The sequence below is a fragment of the Scyliorhinus torazame genome, chromosome 11, assembly GCF_047496885.1.
Source record: "Scyliorhinus torazame isolate Kashiwa2021f chromosome 11, sScyTor2.1, whole genome shotgun sequence".
NCBI lineage: Eukaryota > Metazoa > Chordata > Chondrichthyes > Carcharhiniformes > Scyliorhinidae > Scyliorhinus > Scyliorhinus torazame.
Window position 1 is genome coordinate 6,251,643 of NC_092717.1, and position 19,193 is coordinate 6,270,835.

At 47.2% G+C, this 19,193-nt stretch overlaps 1 protein-coding gene across 1 annotated transcript in view; it reads right to left on the bottom strand.

Moving 5' to 3' along the window:
* The window catches only part of eif3eb (eukaryotic translation initiation factor 3, subunit E, b), a 173,713-nt gene that overhangs the window by 109,526 nt on the left and 44,994 nt on the right, over positions 1-19,193 (bottom strand). The window contains exons 6-7 of the mRNA XM_072466877.1: positions 15,883-16,008; positions 15,358-15,482 (exon numbers count right to left, since the gene is read on the bottom strand). Coding sequence (XP_072322978.1) covers positions 15,358-15,482; positions 15,883-16,008 — 251 coding nt within the window. The remainder of the gene's footprint in view (positions 1-15,357; positions 15,483-15,882; positions 16,009-19,193) is intronic.

The window sequence follows — 19,193 nt, forward strand, 5'->3', positions numbered from 1 at the left end:
ACACTGGGGTTAACTCCCCTGTTCTCTGAAGTAATGGCACGGGATCTTTTACATCCACTCGAATAGGCAGATGAGGTTTTGGTTTAAATTCTCGTCTGAAAGACAGCAACCTCACAACAGTGCAGCACCCCCTCAGTGCTGCACTGGAGCATCAGCCTTCATTTCTGCACTCAAGCCCTGGGGTGGTACTTGGCCCAGAACCTTGTGACTCAAAGGCAAGAGTGCAACCAATAGCAACACTGCAGTCTGCTCTCTCAACCCATTTTATATAAATGATAGTTGAAATCAAAAGCACTACTTCTTGCATCTTTGCAATGTAAGTGAGAAAACTATTTGTACATCAGTTATGTATAGCTTTATTAATGAATTATAAAAGCTAAGATGGCAAACTCCTGCACCGTCCTTTTTTTTAGCTGAAGAAAATTAAGTGGAACACTCTTCAAATCCACTGTCCATTGAAACTTCCTCTGCAATCTTCATCAATTAATTGAAACGTGCATGAATCCTGTATTTATTTTTAAAACTACAAACATTGAAGTGATCAAATTGAACAATTTATCCCTTGATCTACCTTTACACTGCAGACCAGCCCCAATTGGAAATTTTCAGAGTCACTGCCTAAGTTGTTTGAAAAATTTGATATTCTTATGAGAAGTCCACAAGTTAATCCATTTTACGCCACCACTATCGCCACCTCCCCCGCCAGCATCATAATAACGTTCAGGAGCCTCCGCACATTCGCGTTCAACTGCCTCCCCTTCACGAATCCCGTCTGGTCTTCGTGGATCACCTGTAGCACACAATCCTCAATTCTCATGGCTAAGACCTTCGCCAGCACCTTGGCATCTACATTTAACAATCAAATCGGCCTGTAAGACTCACACTGCAGGGGATCCTTGTCCCGCTTCAGGATCAAGGAGATCAGTGCCTGGGACATTGTCGGGGGGAAAGCCCCCCCCCCCCCTCCCTTGTCTAGTTGAAGGTCCTAACTAGCAACGGGCCCAACAGGTCCACATATTTCTTGTAGAATTCGACCGGGGAACCGTCCAACTCCAGTGCCTTCCCCGCCTGCATGCTCCCTATCCCTTTGGCCAGCTCCTCCAGCCCAATCGGAGCCCCCAATCCCGCTACCAGTCCCTCCTCCACCTTCGGAAACCTCAATTGGTCCAGAAAACGGCCCATCCCACCCTCCTCCCGTGGGGGCTCGGACTGATACAATTCCTCATAAAAGTCCCTGAAGACCCCATTGATGTCAACCCCACTCCGTACCACACTCCCTCCCCTATCCGTAACTCTCCCGATCTCCCTAACTGCGTCCCGCTTCCGAAGCTGATGCGCCAGCATCCGACTTGCCTTTTCCTCATACTCCTAAATCGCCCCCTGGGCCTTGCTCCACTGCACCTCCGCCTTCCTGGTGGTCAACATGTCGAATTTGGCCTGGAGGCTACACCTCTTCCTCAGCAGTCCCTCCTCCGGCACCTCCTGTCTACCCTCACCATCTCCCCCACCAGCCTCTCCCTCTCCCTCTGCTCTCTCTCCCTCTGCTCTCTCCTCTCCTTGTGGGCCCTAATGGAGATCAGCTCTCCCCTAACCACCGTCTTCAGCGCCTCCCATACCATCCCCACTCGGACCTCCCCGTTATCGTTGGCCTCCAGGTATCTCTCTATGCTTCCTCGGACCCACTCACTCAGCTCCTTGTCCGCCAACAGCCCCACCTCCAAGCGCCACAACGGGCGCGGATCCCTCTCCTCCCCCAGCTCTAGGTCTACCCAATGCGGGGCGTGATCCGAAATGGCTATCGCCGAGTACTCGGTATCCTCTACTCTCGCTATCAGCGCCCTACGCATAATATAGAAGTCAATCCGAGAATAAGCCTTATGGACATGCGAGAAGAATGAAAATTCCCAAGCCCCCGGCCTTGCAACTCTCCAAGGGTCCACCCCTCCCATCTGGTCCATAAACCCCCTCAGCACCTTAGCCGCCACCGGCTTCCTACCCGTCCGAGACCTGGAGCGATCCAGTGCCAGATCCAACACCGTGTTAAAGTCCCCCCCCGCATTATCAGGCCTCCCACTTCCAAGTCCGGGATCCGACCCAACATGCGCCGCATGAAACCCGCATCGTCCCAGTTCGGGGCGTACGCATTGACCAGCACCACCCTCTCCCCTTGCAGCTTACCACTTACCATTACGTACCTGCCGCCATTGTCTGTCACAATGCTCGACGCCTCGAACGACACCCTCTTTCCCACCAAGATTGCCACACCCCGATTTTTGGCATCCAACCCGGAGTGAAACATCTGACCTACCCACCCCTTCCTCAATCTTACCTGGTCTGCCACCTTCAGGGGCGTCTCCTGGAGCATGACCACATCTGCCTTCAGCCCCTTCAGGTGCGCGAACACCCAGGCCCGCTTGACCGGCCCATTCAGTCCCCTTACATTCCAGGTCATCAGCCGGATCGGAGGGCCACCCGCCCCCCTCCCCCGCCGACTAGCCATTACCCCTCCTTGGCCAGCCACGCGCCCGCGCCCCACGGCGGCAGACCCCCGTCACAACCCCCTCTACTCGCTCCAGCTCCCCCTTGACCATAGCAGCAGCATCCCGGTTCCCCCCCCAGCTAGGACCCCTCCTGGCTGCTTTACTCCCCCATTGCACTCACGCAAGTCAGCTGACTCATGCTGACCCCGGCTACTCCCGACTCCTCCCATTGTGGGACATAGCCTCCTCCTCCATTACCCATCCACAGACTCTCCGCCTCCCCCTTCCATCCCAAGCACGGGAAACAATCCTTGCGGCCCCGCCCCCTCCAGCGCGGGAAAAAGCCCGCGCTTTCCACATGCCCGGCTCCTCCACCCCTGTTGCAGCTCCTTTTACAGGCCCAGTCCCCTCACCCCCGACTCGCGCCTCGCCCTCCCCCTGCGGGGCCCCATCCCCCCTACCGGCCATCCACCCCTACTCCATTTACTTACCCCCCTCCAAGAGCCCACCCGACAGACCCAACCAATACAGTGCCCAACCCACCCTAACCACCCTCATCGAACCAAACAGAAATAAGAGCAAAGAACCCCCCCTCAAAGTGTAACACCCCAACAACAATCCCCGACCACCCATCCCGACCCTCAGTTTGTGTCCAGTTTCACGGCCTGGACAAAGGCCCACGCCTCCTCCGGAGACTCAAAGTAATGGTGCCGGTCCTTATAGGTGACCCACAGTCGCGCCGGCTGCAGCATGTCAAACTTCACCCCCTTTCTGTGCAGCACCTCCTTCGCCCGATTGTACCCGGCCCTCTTCTTCGCCACCTCCGCACTCCAGTCCTGGTATATTCGAACCTCCGCCTTCTCCCACCTGCTGCTCCTCTCTTTCTTGGCCCACCTGAGCACGCACTCCCGATCAGCGAACCGATGAAACCGCACCAGCACCGCCCGCGGCGGCTCGTTAGCCTTGGGCCTCCTCGCCAGCACTCTATGGGACCCTTCCAGCTCCAGGGGCCCCTAGAAGGACCCCGCTCCCATCAGCAAGTTTAGCATGGTAACCACATAGGCCCCCACGTCCGACTCCTCCAGCCCCTCCGGGAGGCCCAGGATCCGCAAATTCTTCCGCCTCAACCGATTCTCCATCTCCTCGAACCATTCCTGCCATTTCTTGTGGAGCGCCTCGTGCGCCTAAACCTTTACCGCCAGGCCGAAGATCTCGTGCTCATTATCGGAGACCTTTTGTCGGACCTCGCGGATCGCCACCCCCTGGGCCGTCTGTGTCTCCAGCAGCTTGTCTATAGAAGCCTTCATCGGCTCCAGCAGGTCCGCTTTAATCTCCCTGAAGCAGCGCTGGATAACCTCCTGCTGCTCCTGCGCCCACTGCATCCACGATGCCTGGTCCCCACCCGCCGCCATCTTGCTCTTCTTCCCTCGCACCTTCTTTGGGTTCACCACCACTTTTTTTAGTCGCCCCGCTCCTGGTCCAAGCCATACACTGTCGGGGAACTCTTGCAATCTCCTTCCCACACCGGGAAACATCGAAAGAATGCCGTTGGGGGCCCTGAAAAGAGCCCAAAAGTCAGTTTTTAGTGGGAGCTGCCGAATGTGCAACTTAGCTCCACATAGCCGCAACCTGAAGTCAGCTTTGAATATATTCAAGAGGCAGCTAGATATAGCAGTCAGGGCGAATGGGATCAAAGGCTATGGGGAGAAAGCAGGATTGGGCTATTGAGTTGGATCATCAGCCATGATGGTGATGAATGGCAGAGCAGGCTCGAAGGGCTGAATGGCCTCCTCCTGCTCCTGCTCCTATATATCTATGTAGGCCACGTCTGTATAGTTAGAAATGGGGTTCATTAAACTCAACCTCTTCCTGCACGAGGATGAGCTTGATTCAGTTCAAGGTGGTGCATATGACTCGGGCAAGGATGAGTGGGTTCTTCCAAGGGGTGACAGATGGGTATAAGAAGTGTGGGCGGGGGCCAGCAAATCTGCTCACACGTTCTGGTACACGAGAAGCTGGAGAGCTTTTGATAGGCGGTGTTCGGGACGCTGGGTAGGATAGCGGGGGCTGAGGTCAGACCGGACTTACGGTGGCAATCTTTGGGGTTTCGGGAGAACCGGAGCTGCTGGAGTAGAAGGGGTACGATGATGCAGCTTACACCTCCCTGATTGCCTGGCGAAGGGCCCTTTTGAATTGGAGGTGAGAGGCACCGCCAGGGGTGGAAGCCTGGCAGGGGGATTGTACGACTTTCTGTGGCTGGAGAAGATTAAGTTCGCTCTGAGGGGGTCATAAGAGGGCTTTGAGGTGCAGTAGAAGCTGCATTCCATTCACCATCACCCTTTCGCTCACTGACCTCCACTGACTCTAGGTCTGCAAATGTTTTGCTTTTAAAACTTGTATCATGTTCAAATCGCTCCATGGCCAATCCCCTCCCTATCTCTGATCTCCAGGCATACAACCTCTCTTGGGAAATCTGCTTTCTTCCAATTCTTATTGCCTTCAGCCCATTACTGACAACCATGCCACCATCCAATAATTCCCCAAAACTGTCCTAAACCGAACCCCTCTCTTCCTTCTTGGAAAAGAAAATCTCCAACACATACCTCAGCCCAAGCTTTCAGTTCCATGTTCTAGAATCTCCTCCTTCCTTTCAGTTCCATGTTCTAGAATCTCCTCCTTCCTTTCAGTTCCATGTTCTAGTTTCTCCTCCTTCCTTTCAGTTCCATGTTCTAGAATCATCTCCTTCCTTTCAGTTACATGTTCGAGAATCTCCTCTTTCTTCAGTTCCATGTTCTAGTTTCTCCTCCTTCCTTTCAGTTCCGTGTTCTAGAATCTCCTCCTTCCTTTCAGTTCCATGTTCTAGTTTCTCCTCCTTCCTTTCAGTTCCGTGTTCTAGAATCATCTCCTTCCTTTCAGTTACATGTTCGAGAATCTCCTCTTTCTTCAGTTCCATGTTCTAGTTTCTCCTCCTTCCTTTCAGTTCCGTGTTCTAGAATCTCCTCCTTCCTTTCAGTTCCGTGTTCTAGAATCTCCTCCTTCCTTTCAGTTCCATGTTCCAGTACCTCCTTCCTTTCAGTGTCAACTTTTGATTGATTGTGCTTCTGTGAAGTGCCTTAGGTTGCTTCCTACATTATAGAAATGCAAGCTGCAACTCATTATGCAAGAATTTAAAGTCCTTGCTATCCCATAGCCTCTTTGCGCGTCTGTGCTCTTGAAACTTGGTTCATCGCCAGCCTTTTGTGGGGACTCTCACTTAGTTAAATTGGTATTGAAAGAATTCCTAAAGAAAAATTCCTCGACAGCATCGCTTCCAGAGTTTAAATCCAGATATTTACTAATTCTTCAAACACCTGTTTCCCAGAAAAACTCCATGGGACTCAGGCATGTTGATTTTCTCCGACATTATCCAAAGGGAGAAGCGAGGACCTGTGGAGGTCTCGTCGCCAGTTGTAAAAGGGTGCACCTGAAAGAGGCAGACTGGGTTCAATGTCTCGAATGGGTGGGAATTAGGGGCAGCAGGAAAGGGTGGTCTTAGGCAGCAGGGTCTCAGCACATGCTTGCAGAGCCGGCAATACCTTTCTTTCACAATATGTTTTCTCTGACGAAGGTCAGGGACTGATAGTGAAATGAAAACAAAATACTGCAGATGCTGGAGGTCTCAGATAAAAACAAAGTGCTGGAAAAATTCAGCATGTCTGCCAGCATCTGTGGGGAGAGAAACAGGGTGAAACTTGAGTCCAGTAGAACTCTGCTCCAGAACTCAAGGCTAAAAGCTGAAAAGGCGAGGTTGACTGGAAACGGAGTGAGAATGTGATTGATTGTTGTTAACCACATGACTTGTTTCATCAGTGTGAGACCATCCAATCAGCATTGCTTCAGGGTTTCTCCAATCAGAACTCATGCATAGAGACAGGAAATGTTTAAAACGGAAATATCCCATCAACAGGAAGATACAAACATTTCACATGCTGACATCAAAAAGACAGTCCTAAACAATGGAGTAGACCAAACGCTTCAAACGAAGCAGCAATGCTGCTATTTACATCACGGAAACTACCAAATTTAAACTTCATCAAAAGCACAATCTGCTTTTCATATAATGAAAGCCAACTAAATTCTAACACAAAGATTTCATCTTATGTTGACACAGAATAAATCAGCAATACCCACAGAACTCATTCAACTGAATCTGCAAGAGAACAGCGAGGCTATAACTCTCGGATATGCTTCTGATCCGAGCCCATGGCATTCTACAAAATGAGTTACTCATCCCACCTCAGTGATTCCGGAGAGGCACCCAAAGAGTTACAGCCTTCAAGGAAAAGAAAGCAGGGTAAAAGCACCACGAGGTTCTCTTGTAGATATTCTATGTGTAAGCTTCAAAGAGATACCACAGGACTTGGGGGTGGAGGTTTACTCAACTCACCAAAGAATGAAGAATACTGCAGAGCAGGCATGGGCCCACACAGGGAGAGGAATGAAAAGAACCTGCCACTTCTAAGTGCCCATCACTTCCAGGCCGCAATCAGGCATGACACCAGAGTAGAACACGGATGATACTTCCCTAAAATATGAAGGTATTTAGAGCGGACAACCAACCCCTCAGCAGAAGTGCACAGCCTCTTGCACTTTGCAGTTCCTCTACTATTCACACATACGGGGCAGGTTTGGTGCAATGGATTTACTGGACCCTTTTACCAATATAAAATGAATTTATCAGTACATCTAAAGGCACAACATAGAACATACAGTGCAGAAGGAGGCCATTCGGCCCATCGAGTCTGCAACGACCAACTTCCACCCTATCCACGTAACCCAATCACCTCATCAAACCTTTTTTTTTTGGTCACCAAGGGCAATTTATCATGGCCAATCCACCTAACCTACATGTCTTTGGACTGTGGGAGGAAACTGGAGCACCCGGAGGACACCCATGCAGACACGTGGAGAACGTGCATACTTCGCACACACAAGGGGCTGGTTTAGCACAGGGCTAAAGAGCTGGCTTTGAAAGCAGACCAAAGCAGGCCAGCAGCACGGTTCAATTCCCGTACCAGCCTCCCCGAACAGGCGCCGGAATGTGGCGACTAGGGGCTTTTCACCGTAACTTCATTGAAGCCTACTTGTGACAATAAGTGATTGTCATTTCATTTCATTTCAGTGACCCAGCGGGGAATCGAACCTGGGACCCTGGCGCTGTGAAACCACAGTGCTACCGTGCTGCCCAACAGCCTCAGAACCTCCCTGAATATGTACTCAAATGTACAAAGACCACACACACACACACACACACACACACACACACACAAAAACATCTTGCCCATTCTCCCACTGGTACATCACAAATCCTGGGCAATGACAACGGTTGTAATCATTAACACCATAACAAATGACGTTTCACAGCAAGACTCGGCATACTATACATTTGATTATGCGTCCTGGAACACCATTTCAGAACTTTTCTATTCCTAGTTTTTTATTTTTTTGGACAAGCCTGCAATTTGAATTAATAGTCCTAAGGGAGAAACCCGTAGCTGTTACTGCACACCCAGCTTGGGAGGACCACCTCTCAGGACGATTCTCAGGCAATTGCATCATCTTAAAGGCAAGGTCTTACAGGAATTATTTAATGGATAAGTGTCTGCAACTTATTTGACGTAGGGCCCTGATACTCCCTCGGGGTCTGGCCAGATCTTCTCCGCCACTCAAATTAAGCGGTTGTTTTTCCAAATCATTGTCAGACAAGCCAAAGGTAAAAGGTTTAGAGTAAGGTTTGACGAGAAAACTACTTCAAATGCTCAATTTTACTTCACAAGCAGAAGGAGGGGTTATACTCTGTGATACCCAACACAATGTCCCCCAAGCACAGTCCCCACCGTGGAAGTTAGACAAATTGATTTGACTTGGGTTTTACTCCATTTCGGAATATTGAACCGGTTTGTCATCCTTCAATCCCACTTATCTGTTATTATGATGCTCTGAAAATATCAACCAAAATACGATTTCCTCCTTCTGATTCTTGAGAATTCACAGCTACATCGCTTCTGGGTAGACTGATATTCTGTAATATTGGAATCACGCAGCACAGGGACTATTCAGCCCATCGTCCTTGTGCCAGCTCTTTGCAAGAGCTATTCAATTGGGTCCCACTCTTTGCTGCTCTTTTCTAAAAATCCTGTAAATTCTTGCCTTTTCAGGTATTGATTCGATTTCCTTTCGAAAGTTCCTATTGAGTGTACTTTCAGTGTACTTTCAGAGTACTTTCAGCACCCTTTCAGGCAATGAATTCCAGACAATAACAACGCTGCGAGTAACAACATTTCCACGTCTCCCTCAGGTTCTATTGCCAAATTTCTTAAATATTCCACATCTGGTCCATTTCCCAGTAGAAACAGTTGCTCCTATTTAATATTTCAAATTCCCTCAATTCTGAATGTTTCTATTAAATCTCCCTTTAAATCTCTCCACAAGAATCAATTCTGGGGCCTCAGCGATTTACTGATTCAATATTAATGACTTGGATGCAGAGACAGAGAGTAATGTATCAAACTTTCTTGATAGCACCAAGCTAGGTGAGAAGGTAAGCTGTGGGGAGCACACAGAGGTTGCAAAGAGATATAGACAGGTTAAGTGAGTGGGCAACAAGATGGGAGATGGAGTATAATGTTGAGTGTGAGGTTATTCAGTTTGGTCGCAAGAATAGAAAAGCAGAATATTTGTTCCAAAGGTGTGAAACTTGTAAGTGTTGGTGTTCAAAGAGATTTAGGTGTGCTGTACAAGAAACACAGGAAGTTAACATGCAGATGTGGCAAGCAATTGGCAAAAGGCATGCATGTTGGCTTTTATTGCAAAGGGATTAAGTAGAGGAACACTGTTGTGTAGGGTTTGGCGAGATTATATCTGGAATACTTTGTGCAGTTTGATCTCCACATTTAAGAACGAAAACACTTGCATTGGAGGTGATACGGTGAAGATTCACCAGGATGAGGGAGTTGTCTTACGATGAGAGGCTGAGTAAATTGGGATTATATTCTCTGAAGTCGAGAAGAATGAGAGGTGATCTACAAGATTATGAAAGGGTTTGACAGGGTGGATGCTGAGAGATTGTTTCCACTGATCGGGAAATCAAAACCAGCCTCAGGATGAAGGGGCCGATCATTTAGGACTGAGATTAGGAGACATTTTTTGGCAAAGCTTTTGACTTGCACTCTTCAGTGCATTGACAAAAATGTGATGCAAGGGAAATCTCGCCAACATCTTTGTTGGGTTCCATGAAAACGTGTCTTCAACGGAATGACAACTAGCCTCCTACCTTTTGCTAATTTCCAAAATGTGGATGATAAGTCTGCTGCATTTGAATCCACAGCAGCAGGTAATAATTTCCCCACGTGCCTTAATGGACTCCATCCTGCACTCAAATGCACATTTGAAATGGAGCAGTCAAATGAACTCACTTTCCTTGACGTACTAGTTGAGAAATCTGGCTGGGGTTCTTTACCACAGTCTATCGCAAGCCCACCTTCACTGATCAATACAAGCTTTGGGATTCTTACAATTCCACGCAATAGAAGATTGGCCTTATTAGCGACCTCGTAAATAAGACCCGATCCATTTGTTCACCATGTACAGCTTGATGCTGAAATAGGGAACGTCAAAGCAGGATAATGGCTCCCTGATCACTTTGTGCTGCACTCCTCACAAACTCATCAACAGACAGAAGGCGGTCACTTTGGCTCTGAAATGTGCTCAGTCTACCTCCGATTACACTGGAAGGGTAAACGAACACAAATATTTGAGCAACAGGTGAAGCTTGCTGTTTCACACTGCTACTATGCAGCAGCAACATGAGTGATATTCACCACTTACGGGATGCTGCCGTCAAGCCAAAAAGACGTCCCGTCTGTCACACAAGAGTAATATGGTGTGTGAATTTCAGTGTCAGAGAGATTCTGGGTATGTAGATCATTCATCCCAAAGACTGGCGGATCATATCAAACTGCACGTCCCTTCCACTAGTCTCAGTGGGCAAGGTATAGACCCTACACAACCAGCCAATGCTTACAAATCTTTAGATGTGATTCCGCGATTAGGCAACATTTGCCAAATAATCCTCTGTGTGCTCAGAATTACACCGACAGCCAGTTTAAGATGGTCAGTCGGGCTTGCAGTGTGTCCTGGAAGCTACATATATTATTAACACACAGGGCTGTGTTTCTTTGCAGACAGAAGGCACACGTACGTGCATTGTGCTTGTTTCAGCTGACAGAAAGTGACAGCATTTCGCTGGTTCATCCCTCAGAGCAATGCCTTGACCAATCAAGAGTCAAAGCTGCCTGGTTTAAATTTCAAACAACGCTGGGCAGTGAGCTGGCAGTCACCAATCGGTGCAGTCGCCTGAGCAATGCTTCTACTCATCAGAGCCCATTTGCCAAACAATCAGCATTCTCTTCTCATACCGAATAAACAGTTTTTCCCTTACATGGTCTTGATAAGTGCAAGACCAAAACCGTCCACAAAAAATGTATCCTCTCCCCCCCACCAAGTAATAATTAAGTTCTGTATTAGCAAACAACTATAACTAGAATCAGTGTGCACCAGAAAATGTTTCGCAGAAACTTCACTGTAGAAGCTATAAACGGTCGTATGTCTTGTTCTCCCCGCTCTCCCCCTCTCCTGCATGCTCAAAATGGTTTTGGCAGAGAGTCCCAGAAAGAGCCAGATGGGGGACAATGTCTTTTTAACAAAACTACACATTACCAGCTTGGAAGCAGAAGCCCTGGACCCAGCAATGCACTCGATCCAACCTCACTGGTTACATGAAACAGCTACAAGATCATTACAGCTTAATTCAATTCCATTTTAACGAGCATAGAGCAGTGGTATTTAAAATGCCACAGGCCAAGCATACAAAAAAAAAAGAACACCTCCTGAGAGCCAAAAGTGGAGATAAAATAAGCAAGCAATTTTCTTTACCAAAAGAGCACTGCAGGAAACAGGGGAGCAATTAAGAATCAGTGACACGCTCTCAAAGGCAAATTAGAACAGCCTGCAACAGGCAGGACATCTTGTAATTTGAACAGGATTCATCCACACCATGCACTGCAGTAGGCGTTTAGCACTCATGTGGTCTACATTAGAAAGCTTCCCACATGTCCTCGATAGAACCTTGATTAACTGGAGACCAACAGATCCCTTTCAGCAATCAGATACACAGGCCATGCACATACATTCACAGTGCCTGAAGATGGACAATTAATTTGAAACTGCAGAAGCTCTGCACACCAAAGAATTTCAGGATTCAGCCCCCTGCTTGCATGTTAGTCATTCAGCAATTATCAGTCAGGCTGCTCAAATCATTCTTTTTTATCTGGCTTTGAAACAAGCAAACTTCTAATCTTGTAAGTTGGAAGCTACTCAGAGCACCACAACATTTACAATTTCCCGTACTATGTGAAATATATCTAATGAATCACCATCACAGGTAAAGTTCCATAAAACACAAGTACAACCGACGTTCTGAACAATTGGTATGCCTGTGGTCATGGTTGATTAATTTTCAAATATATCCATCATTATGGAAAATCTGACCTCAGAAATAAGTTACAATGTTTGAAGAATCAAAAACATCAGCATTCACTATTTCGCACAACTGAACTGATTTAGTTGTGCTATATTGTCTCTTTGTGTCCAACGGTTAGTTGGGTTACAGGGCTAGGGTGCTCTTTCGGAGGGTCACTGTGGAGTTGATGGGCCGAATGGCCCCCCCTTCTGCACCGTAGGCATCCTATGGTTCTATGATCCACAAGGTACAATTCAGGAGTGTGATGGAACACTCCCCACACTCCTGGATGACTGTAGCTCCAACAACACTCGAGATGAAATGAAATAAAAATTGCTTATTGTCACAAGTAGGCTTCAAATGAAGTTAGTGAAAAGCCCCTAGTTGCCACATTCCGGCGCCTGTTCGGGGAGGCTGGTACAAGGATGCTCGACCCCATCCAGGACAAAGCAGCCCTGCTTGAATGGCACCCCATTCACCACCTTCAACATCCACTCCCAGCACCACCGACACAAGTGGCAAGTCACACCATCCTGGCCTGGAATTACATTGCTTTCCTTCACTAACAGATCAGTGAGTGCACCTATACATACTGCAGCAGTTCAAGAACGTTAAGGAGAGGTCATTATGCCCTTTTGTTGGAGATAGTCATTGCCTGGCATTGTGTGTCACAAATACTTTTGGTCACTTCAGTCCAAGCCTGAATGTTGGCTAGGTCTTCCTGTGTATGTGAACAATTCACATTCAATGTAGCCTCAGTATAATCATGGCAGTATAATTATGCTCATAACCTCCCGCAAAATTTCAAACTCTGCCAACCAACATGCAACTTGTCATAATTCTCCACAAGTTCTATTTTGTGCCTACCATTTAGTACATCTATGCCATAAACTATCCCTCATAGCAGGCATCCTGCGAAAGGACAAAAATCTTACGGGGCATGACAGGGTAGATGTGGATAGGATGTTCCCCCTGGCTGGTGTGTCTAGAACCAGGGACAGTCTCAGAATAAGGGGTAGGTCATTTAAGACAGAGGGGGAAATTTCTTCACCCAGAGGGTGATGAACATGGGGAATTCTCTACCCCAGAGGGGTGTGGAACATGTTCAAGACAGAAATCAATATGGTCCCGGATGTCAAAGACAGAGAGGGATATGGGGATAATGGGGGAGAAATGGCACAGACTTAGATGATCGGCCAATGAGACTTAATGAGCCGAACGGCCTCCACCTGCTTCGAATTTCTTATGTTCAAATGTGGCAATCTTCTCAAAGGCAAAAAACTGCTAAGTATGTTGACACTCATCAAGCAGAGGTGCCTGCACTGGCTCTGCACATCTGTCTGATGGAAGGTGCAGGTAACCCAAGTATTTTCTGTCTGGCAAGTTAACAGAGCCAGTAGGGTGCATAAAGCTTGCCTTCAAGGATGCTTGCAAGCAGAAGTGAAGGCCCTAAACATGGATTTTCATATCTGGGAGATATTTGCTGACGGGCAATGGTGACATTACCCAAGAGCAGATGTGCAAACACCATGATGTTCAGCAGCTACAGCTGCTTGGGAACAGGCACCAACACCAAAACAACAACCCACATTGGCAGTGAATAACCACTTCTAACACCCCATTTGTGGCTTCGCGTGGATTGGTGTCTCCGGCAACCAGCAGAAGTGCACGAGGCGATCCCATCCCCAACGGATTTGACTTGGGGCACCTCCATCAGCTTGCGTAAATGGAAAAATGCCGACAATCACTCATATAACTCTCACTTCATATAATCGATCAGCAACAACACATTTATAGATAATTTACTTCTATGCATCAAAATTCACTGGGCCACAAATACACCCAGTAAAATTCAACGTTTATTGGAAGCATTGCTTCCAACCAGCAAGGCAAGCTGATTGAAAATCTGGATATAGTTTAAAGTAACAGGACAAAGAAAAGTTTAAAAACACATTCCATCCCAACTTCACGAAATTTACCAAACAATTGAAGACAATTTCAAACTGCAAAAAATCCAAATATTTTCACTTTGTACTCTTAAATCAGGAGTCAACATTTTACGCCAGACACATGTGCCCAGTTACTTCAAACAAATTTGTGAATTTAAAATGGCACGATATGCACACTGGGGACACTTTGGACAAGTACCTGATCCAATTCCATGACTTTAGTTTCTAAACCGCTCTGTTGGATGACAACTAGGGAAACTCTGCTCAGAGACCATCCCTTCCAACTGTTTTCTGATCAGCTCCAACAGCCTTCTTCCTTCTCCTGATTTTTTTTCTATCCTGGACGTTTATCAGATTAGTTGCTACAGCTTGATGCATGATTATTACAGAGCTCCACGACTGCATGGCTCACCAGTTGGTGCCACCTGCAGAAATCTGCAATTCTCACAAGTCACCACCACAAGGATGTCAGCTGATTGATTTTCACTAAACTGTTAAAACCTCAGCAGCTCAATAAAGGGAAAGTTGCAAACTAGATTTCAGGTTTACTTCCAAATCATCACTGAAAAGTTTGGACTCTTGAGGATATTTAGAAAAGGGAGCTGCATTAACAATTGTGACAAGATTTGAAATATTCCCCCATTAAGAAACCAGCCAAGATCTCAATAACAAAACAATGTTTTGGCTCGTTTCCAAGCTCTGAAGCTCATAATGCTTGCAAGGCCACAAATTGCAGATGCTGCAAGTTATAAGCTGTGACTACAATTAACATAATACTTGGTGCTGAACCACTTTTCCTAGACTTCAATACAATTTTACAAAAAAAAACATGGCATATGACAAGTGTCATGGCCAACAAAATGGTCTTTCAGTTCCTGGGTGAAAAAGCACCAAGCTGCAATGGAAAACTAGAGAACATGTTAATAACAAGAAAGGAACAAGCATGACTTTCAGTCTTCGTAAGAACATAATAAACAGGACTAAGAGTAGGCCATTCGCTCCTCAAGCATGTCCTGACATTCGGTAAAATGATGCGTGATCTAATTGTGGCCTTAAATCCACTTTCCTGTCGACCCCACAGAACTGTCACTGCCTTGTAGATCAGAAATCTATCTAATTCAGCCTTGAATATATTCAATGAGCCAGCCTCCTCCCTTTTCTGTAAAAGAGAATTCCAAAGACTAACAACCCATTTGAGCGAAGGAATTCCCCTTCATCTCCAACTTAAATTCGAAATTCCTTGTTTTTAAACCGTGCTGTCTGGTTCTAGATCCCCCACAAAGGTGCTTCCGTTACTGGAGTGTTAAACGTTGTAGCGTGCAAAGTTTAACAATGAAAAATAGTGCGTGTGCGTGCGTGGGGTACTTACTGTGCCTGATAGAGGAAGAGGTCAATGATATTGTCTCTGCCCTTTGGATGATTGAAGAAGACAAAGAGTGACCAGTGGATTAACCATGTCCTCTGTTGAAGAGACTGAAGTGGAGAACTGACAGACTAGGAGAAAGAAATTAAACAAGCTTTTAATCTGCAGGTTAAATCTATTTTATAACTCCATTTGCACGAGACACACTCTACTGAGCACATTGATGCACTCATTTTGTAATTTGAAAAATGCTCACTTTCTCCCCGTGTCTGTGCGTGTTTCCTCCGGGTGCTCCAGTTTCCTCCCAAAGTCCAAAGCTGTGCAGGTTAGGTGGATTGGCCATGCAAAATTGTCCCTTATTATCCAAAATTAGGTGGGGTTACGGGGATAGAATGGTCCCGAGTGGGGTGCTCTTTCGGACAGTGGCTGCAGATTCAAAGGGCCGAACGGCCTCCTTCTGCACTGTAGGGATTCTATGCTACCATAAATTGGCTAAACCGAACCTTGGGAGAAAGTGTGATAGGTGCTTACATTGTTATCAATGGTTTCTTTGAGTCGTGTTAGATCCTCCATAGCAGCTTCCCAGTTCTGCATCAGAATCTCTGATGCTAGTTTCCCCCAGAGTGAACTCAGGGCGTTCCGGTCAGTGGAAGGGACCTGTTGAAAAGGAAAGAAAATGCAGTAAATTATCTCAACTTAATAAGCTTGTTCCCTTACATAACTGGTGGGGCAAACGAAACAATTGCTGAAACGTGGAAACTATCCAAAGCCAGCATTGGCGACAGTCCCATCGGCTTGCTTTTTCAGTGCAAGATAGCAGTTTGGGGGTCACACGGTAATTCTGGTTGATTAGTAAAAAGCTGATAAAGTGCTGGCCAGATTGCTGGAATTAAATTTCACTACTGTACGTTTCAAGCTGCCTGTGACACAACATAATTTAGCACATTTAGAACCCAAACTTTTACAAAACGTTTCAACTTTTCTTGATTAACGGCTGCAGTTCTCCACATGGCACTGCGCCAGAGGCACTCGGTTTCAACAAATTGGATCCTTACAGTTTCTTTTGTGTATTTGTTTCTTAAATTACTGATCTTGCCTTTCCTGCAGTGAATTAGCAAATGATTAGTTCAGCACAGTGACTTTAAATATAGCAAGCTGTACAACACTCCACAGATGCAATCAGTGGCAATGCGCACGTCAAGTCAATAAAATTGGAAAAACACAAAGAAAAAGATGCTGCTCATGACTAATTATTGAGACATTTGTCTTTCTGAACTTGGACACCAAGGCAGAAAACTGGCAAACTCTGCTTTGTACTGTTAAGCTTTCACCAAAACACAGCAATCACACAAGTAGCTTACTCCCAACTTCACAGCAATTATTTTTTTTGTTTGAGAAAATATTTTATTGAGGCATTTAGAATTTTAACATTTTAAACGAAGAGATCCAACACACACAAAATCCCCACAATAACATACTCAACACCCCCCAGCCCTAAGACCATAACTACCCATACATTAGATTCCCTACCCATATTCGTCACTTCCATGCCTCCCCTTTCCCCCCAACCCTCTCTCCTGCTGACATCAATTCTCCTTGAAGTCGATGAACGGCTGCCACCTCGGAGCGAACCCCTGCAGTGAACCCCTTAAGGTGAACTTAATCTTCTCTTGCCTGAGAAACCCTGCCATGTCGCTATTGCACACCCCCGACTTTGGAGGCTCCGAGTCCCTCCAGCCCAGCAAAATCCATCTCCGGGCCACCAGGGAGGCAAAGGCCAAAACATCGGCCTCTCTCCCCTCCACCCTGGGATCTTCCAACACTCCAAATATTGCCACCTCTGGACTCAAAGTCACCCTCACTTCCAGGACCATCGACATGACATCTGGAAATCACTGCCAAAAACCCCTCAGCCTCAGGCACGCCCAGCACATATGTACATGATTCACCGGGCTTCCCCCGTACCTCCCACACCTGTCCTCCACCTGCTCAACCGAGCCACAGTCATATGAGCCCTGTGGACCACCTTAAATTGGTTCAGGCTAAGCCTGGCACACGATGAGGTTGCATTGACTCTGCTCAGGGCCTTCTCACATAACTCAACTTCCAACTCCCCTCCCAGCTCTTCCTCCCACTTCCTCTTCAATTCCCCAATTGGAACCCCTTCCCACTCCATCAGTTCCTTATATATTTCCGAGACCCTCCCCTCCCCAACCCCTTTTTTTGACATCATCTTATCCTGCAGCCCCCTTAGTGGGAGGCGAGGGAAGCCCAGGACTGCCACTGGACAAAATCCTGCACTTGGAAATACCGGAACCCATTCCCCCGGCAAATCAAACTCCTCCTCTAGCTCCTCCAAGTTCGGGAAACCCTCCTCAATGAAGAGATCCCCAAATCTCTCAATACCTGCCCGCTGCCACCTCCTGAAGCCCTCGTCCAGCCTCCCCGGAGCAAACCAGTGGTTATCACAGATAGGTGACCACACTGACGCCCCCTCCAGTCTCATGTTCTTCATCCATTGCCTCCACACTCTCAGGGCTGCCACTACCACTGGGCTTGTGGAGTACCGAGCCAGCGAGAACAGCAGAGGCGCCATTAATAAAGCCTTCAGGTTTGTTCCCTTTCTTTTTTTTTTATATAAATATTTTATTGAAAATTTTTGGTCAACCAACACAGTACATTGTGCATCCTTTACACAATATTATAACAACACAAATAACAATGACCTATTTTCTAAACAAAAAATGAATAAATAATAAACAACAAAAATGAAAACTAACCCTAATTGTCAACTGCCTTGTCACAAGTAACACTCTCCAAAAACATAATTTAACAGTCCAATATATAATTATCTGTCGCAACGACCTATACATATTATACCGTATATATTAACAACCCTGAGAGTCCTTCTGGTTCCTCCTCCCCTCCCCCCCCCCCGATCCTGGGCTGCTGCTGCTGCCTTCTTTTTTCCATTCCATCTATCTTTCTGCGAGGTATTCGACGAACGGTTGCCACCAGCTGGTGAACCCTTGAGCCGACCCCCTTAGAACGAACTTAATCCGCTCTAGCTTTATAAACCCTGCCATGTCATTTATCCAGGTCTCCACCCCCGGGGGCTTGGCTTCTTTCCACATTAACAATATCCTGCGCCGGGCTACGAGGGACGCAAAGGCCAAAACATCGGCCTCTCTCGCCTCCTGCACTCCCGGCTCTTGTGCAACCCCAAATATAGCCAACCCCCAGCTTGGTTCGACCCGGACCCCCACTACTTTTGAAAGCACCTTTGTCACCCCCATCCAAAATCCCTGTAGTGCCGGGCATGACCAAAACATATGGGTATGATTCGCTGGGCTTCTCGAACACCTCGCACACCTATCCTCCAACCCAAAAAATTTACTGAGCCGTGCTCCAGTCATATGCGCCCTGTGTAATACCTTAAACTGAATCAGGCTTAGCCTGGCACACGAGGACGACGAGTTTACCCTGCTTAGGGCATCTGCCCACAGCCCCTCCTCGATCTCCTCCCCCAGCTCTTCTTCCCATTTCCCTTTTAGTTCATTTACCATAGTCTCCCCTTCGTCCCTCATTTCCCTATATATATCTGACACCTTACCATCCCCCACCCATGTCTTTGAGATCACTCTGTCCTGCACCTCGTGTCGGGAGCTGCGGGAATTCCCTCACGTGTTGCCTCGCAAAAGCCCTCAGTTGCATATACCTGAATGCATTCCCTTGGGGCAACCCATATTTCTCAGTCAGCGCTCCCAGACTCGCGAACTTCCCATCCACAAACAGATCTTTCAGTTGCGTTATTCCTGCTCTTTGCCACATTCCATATCCCC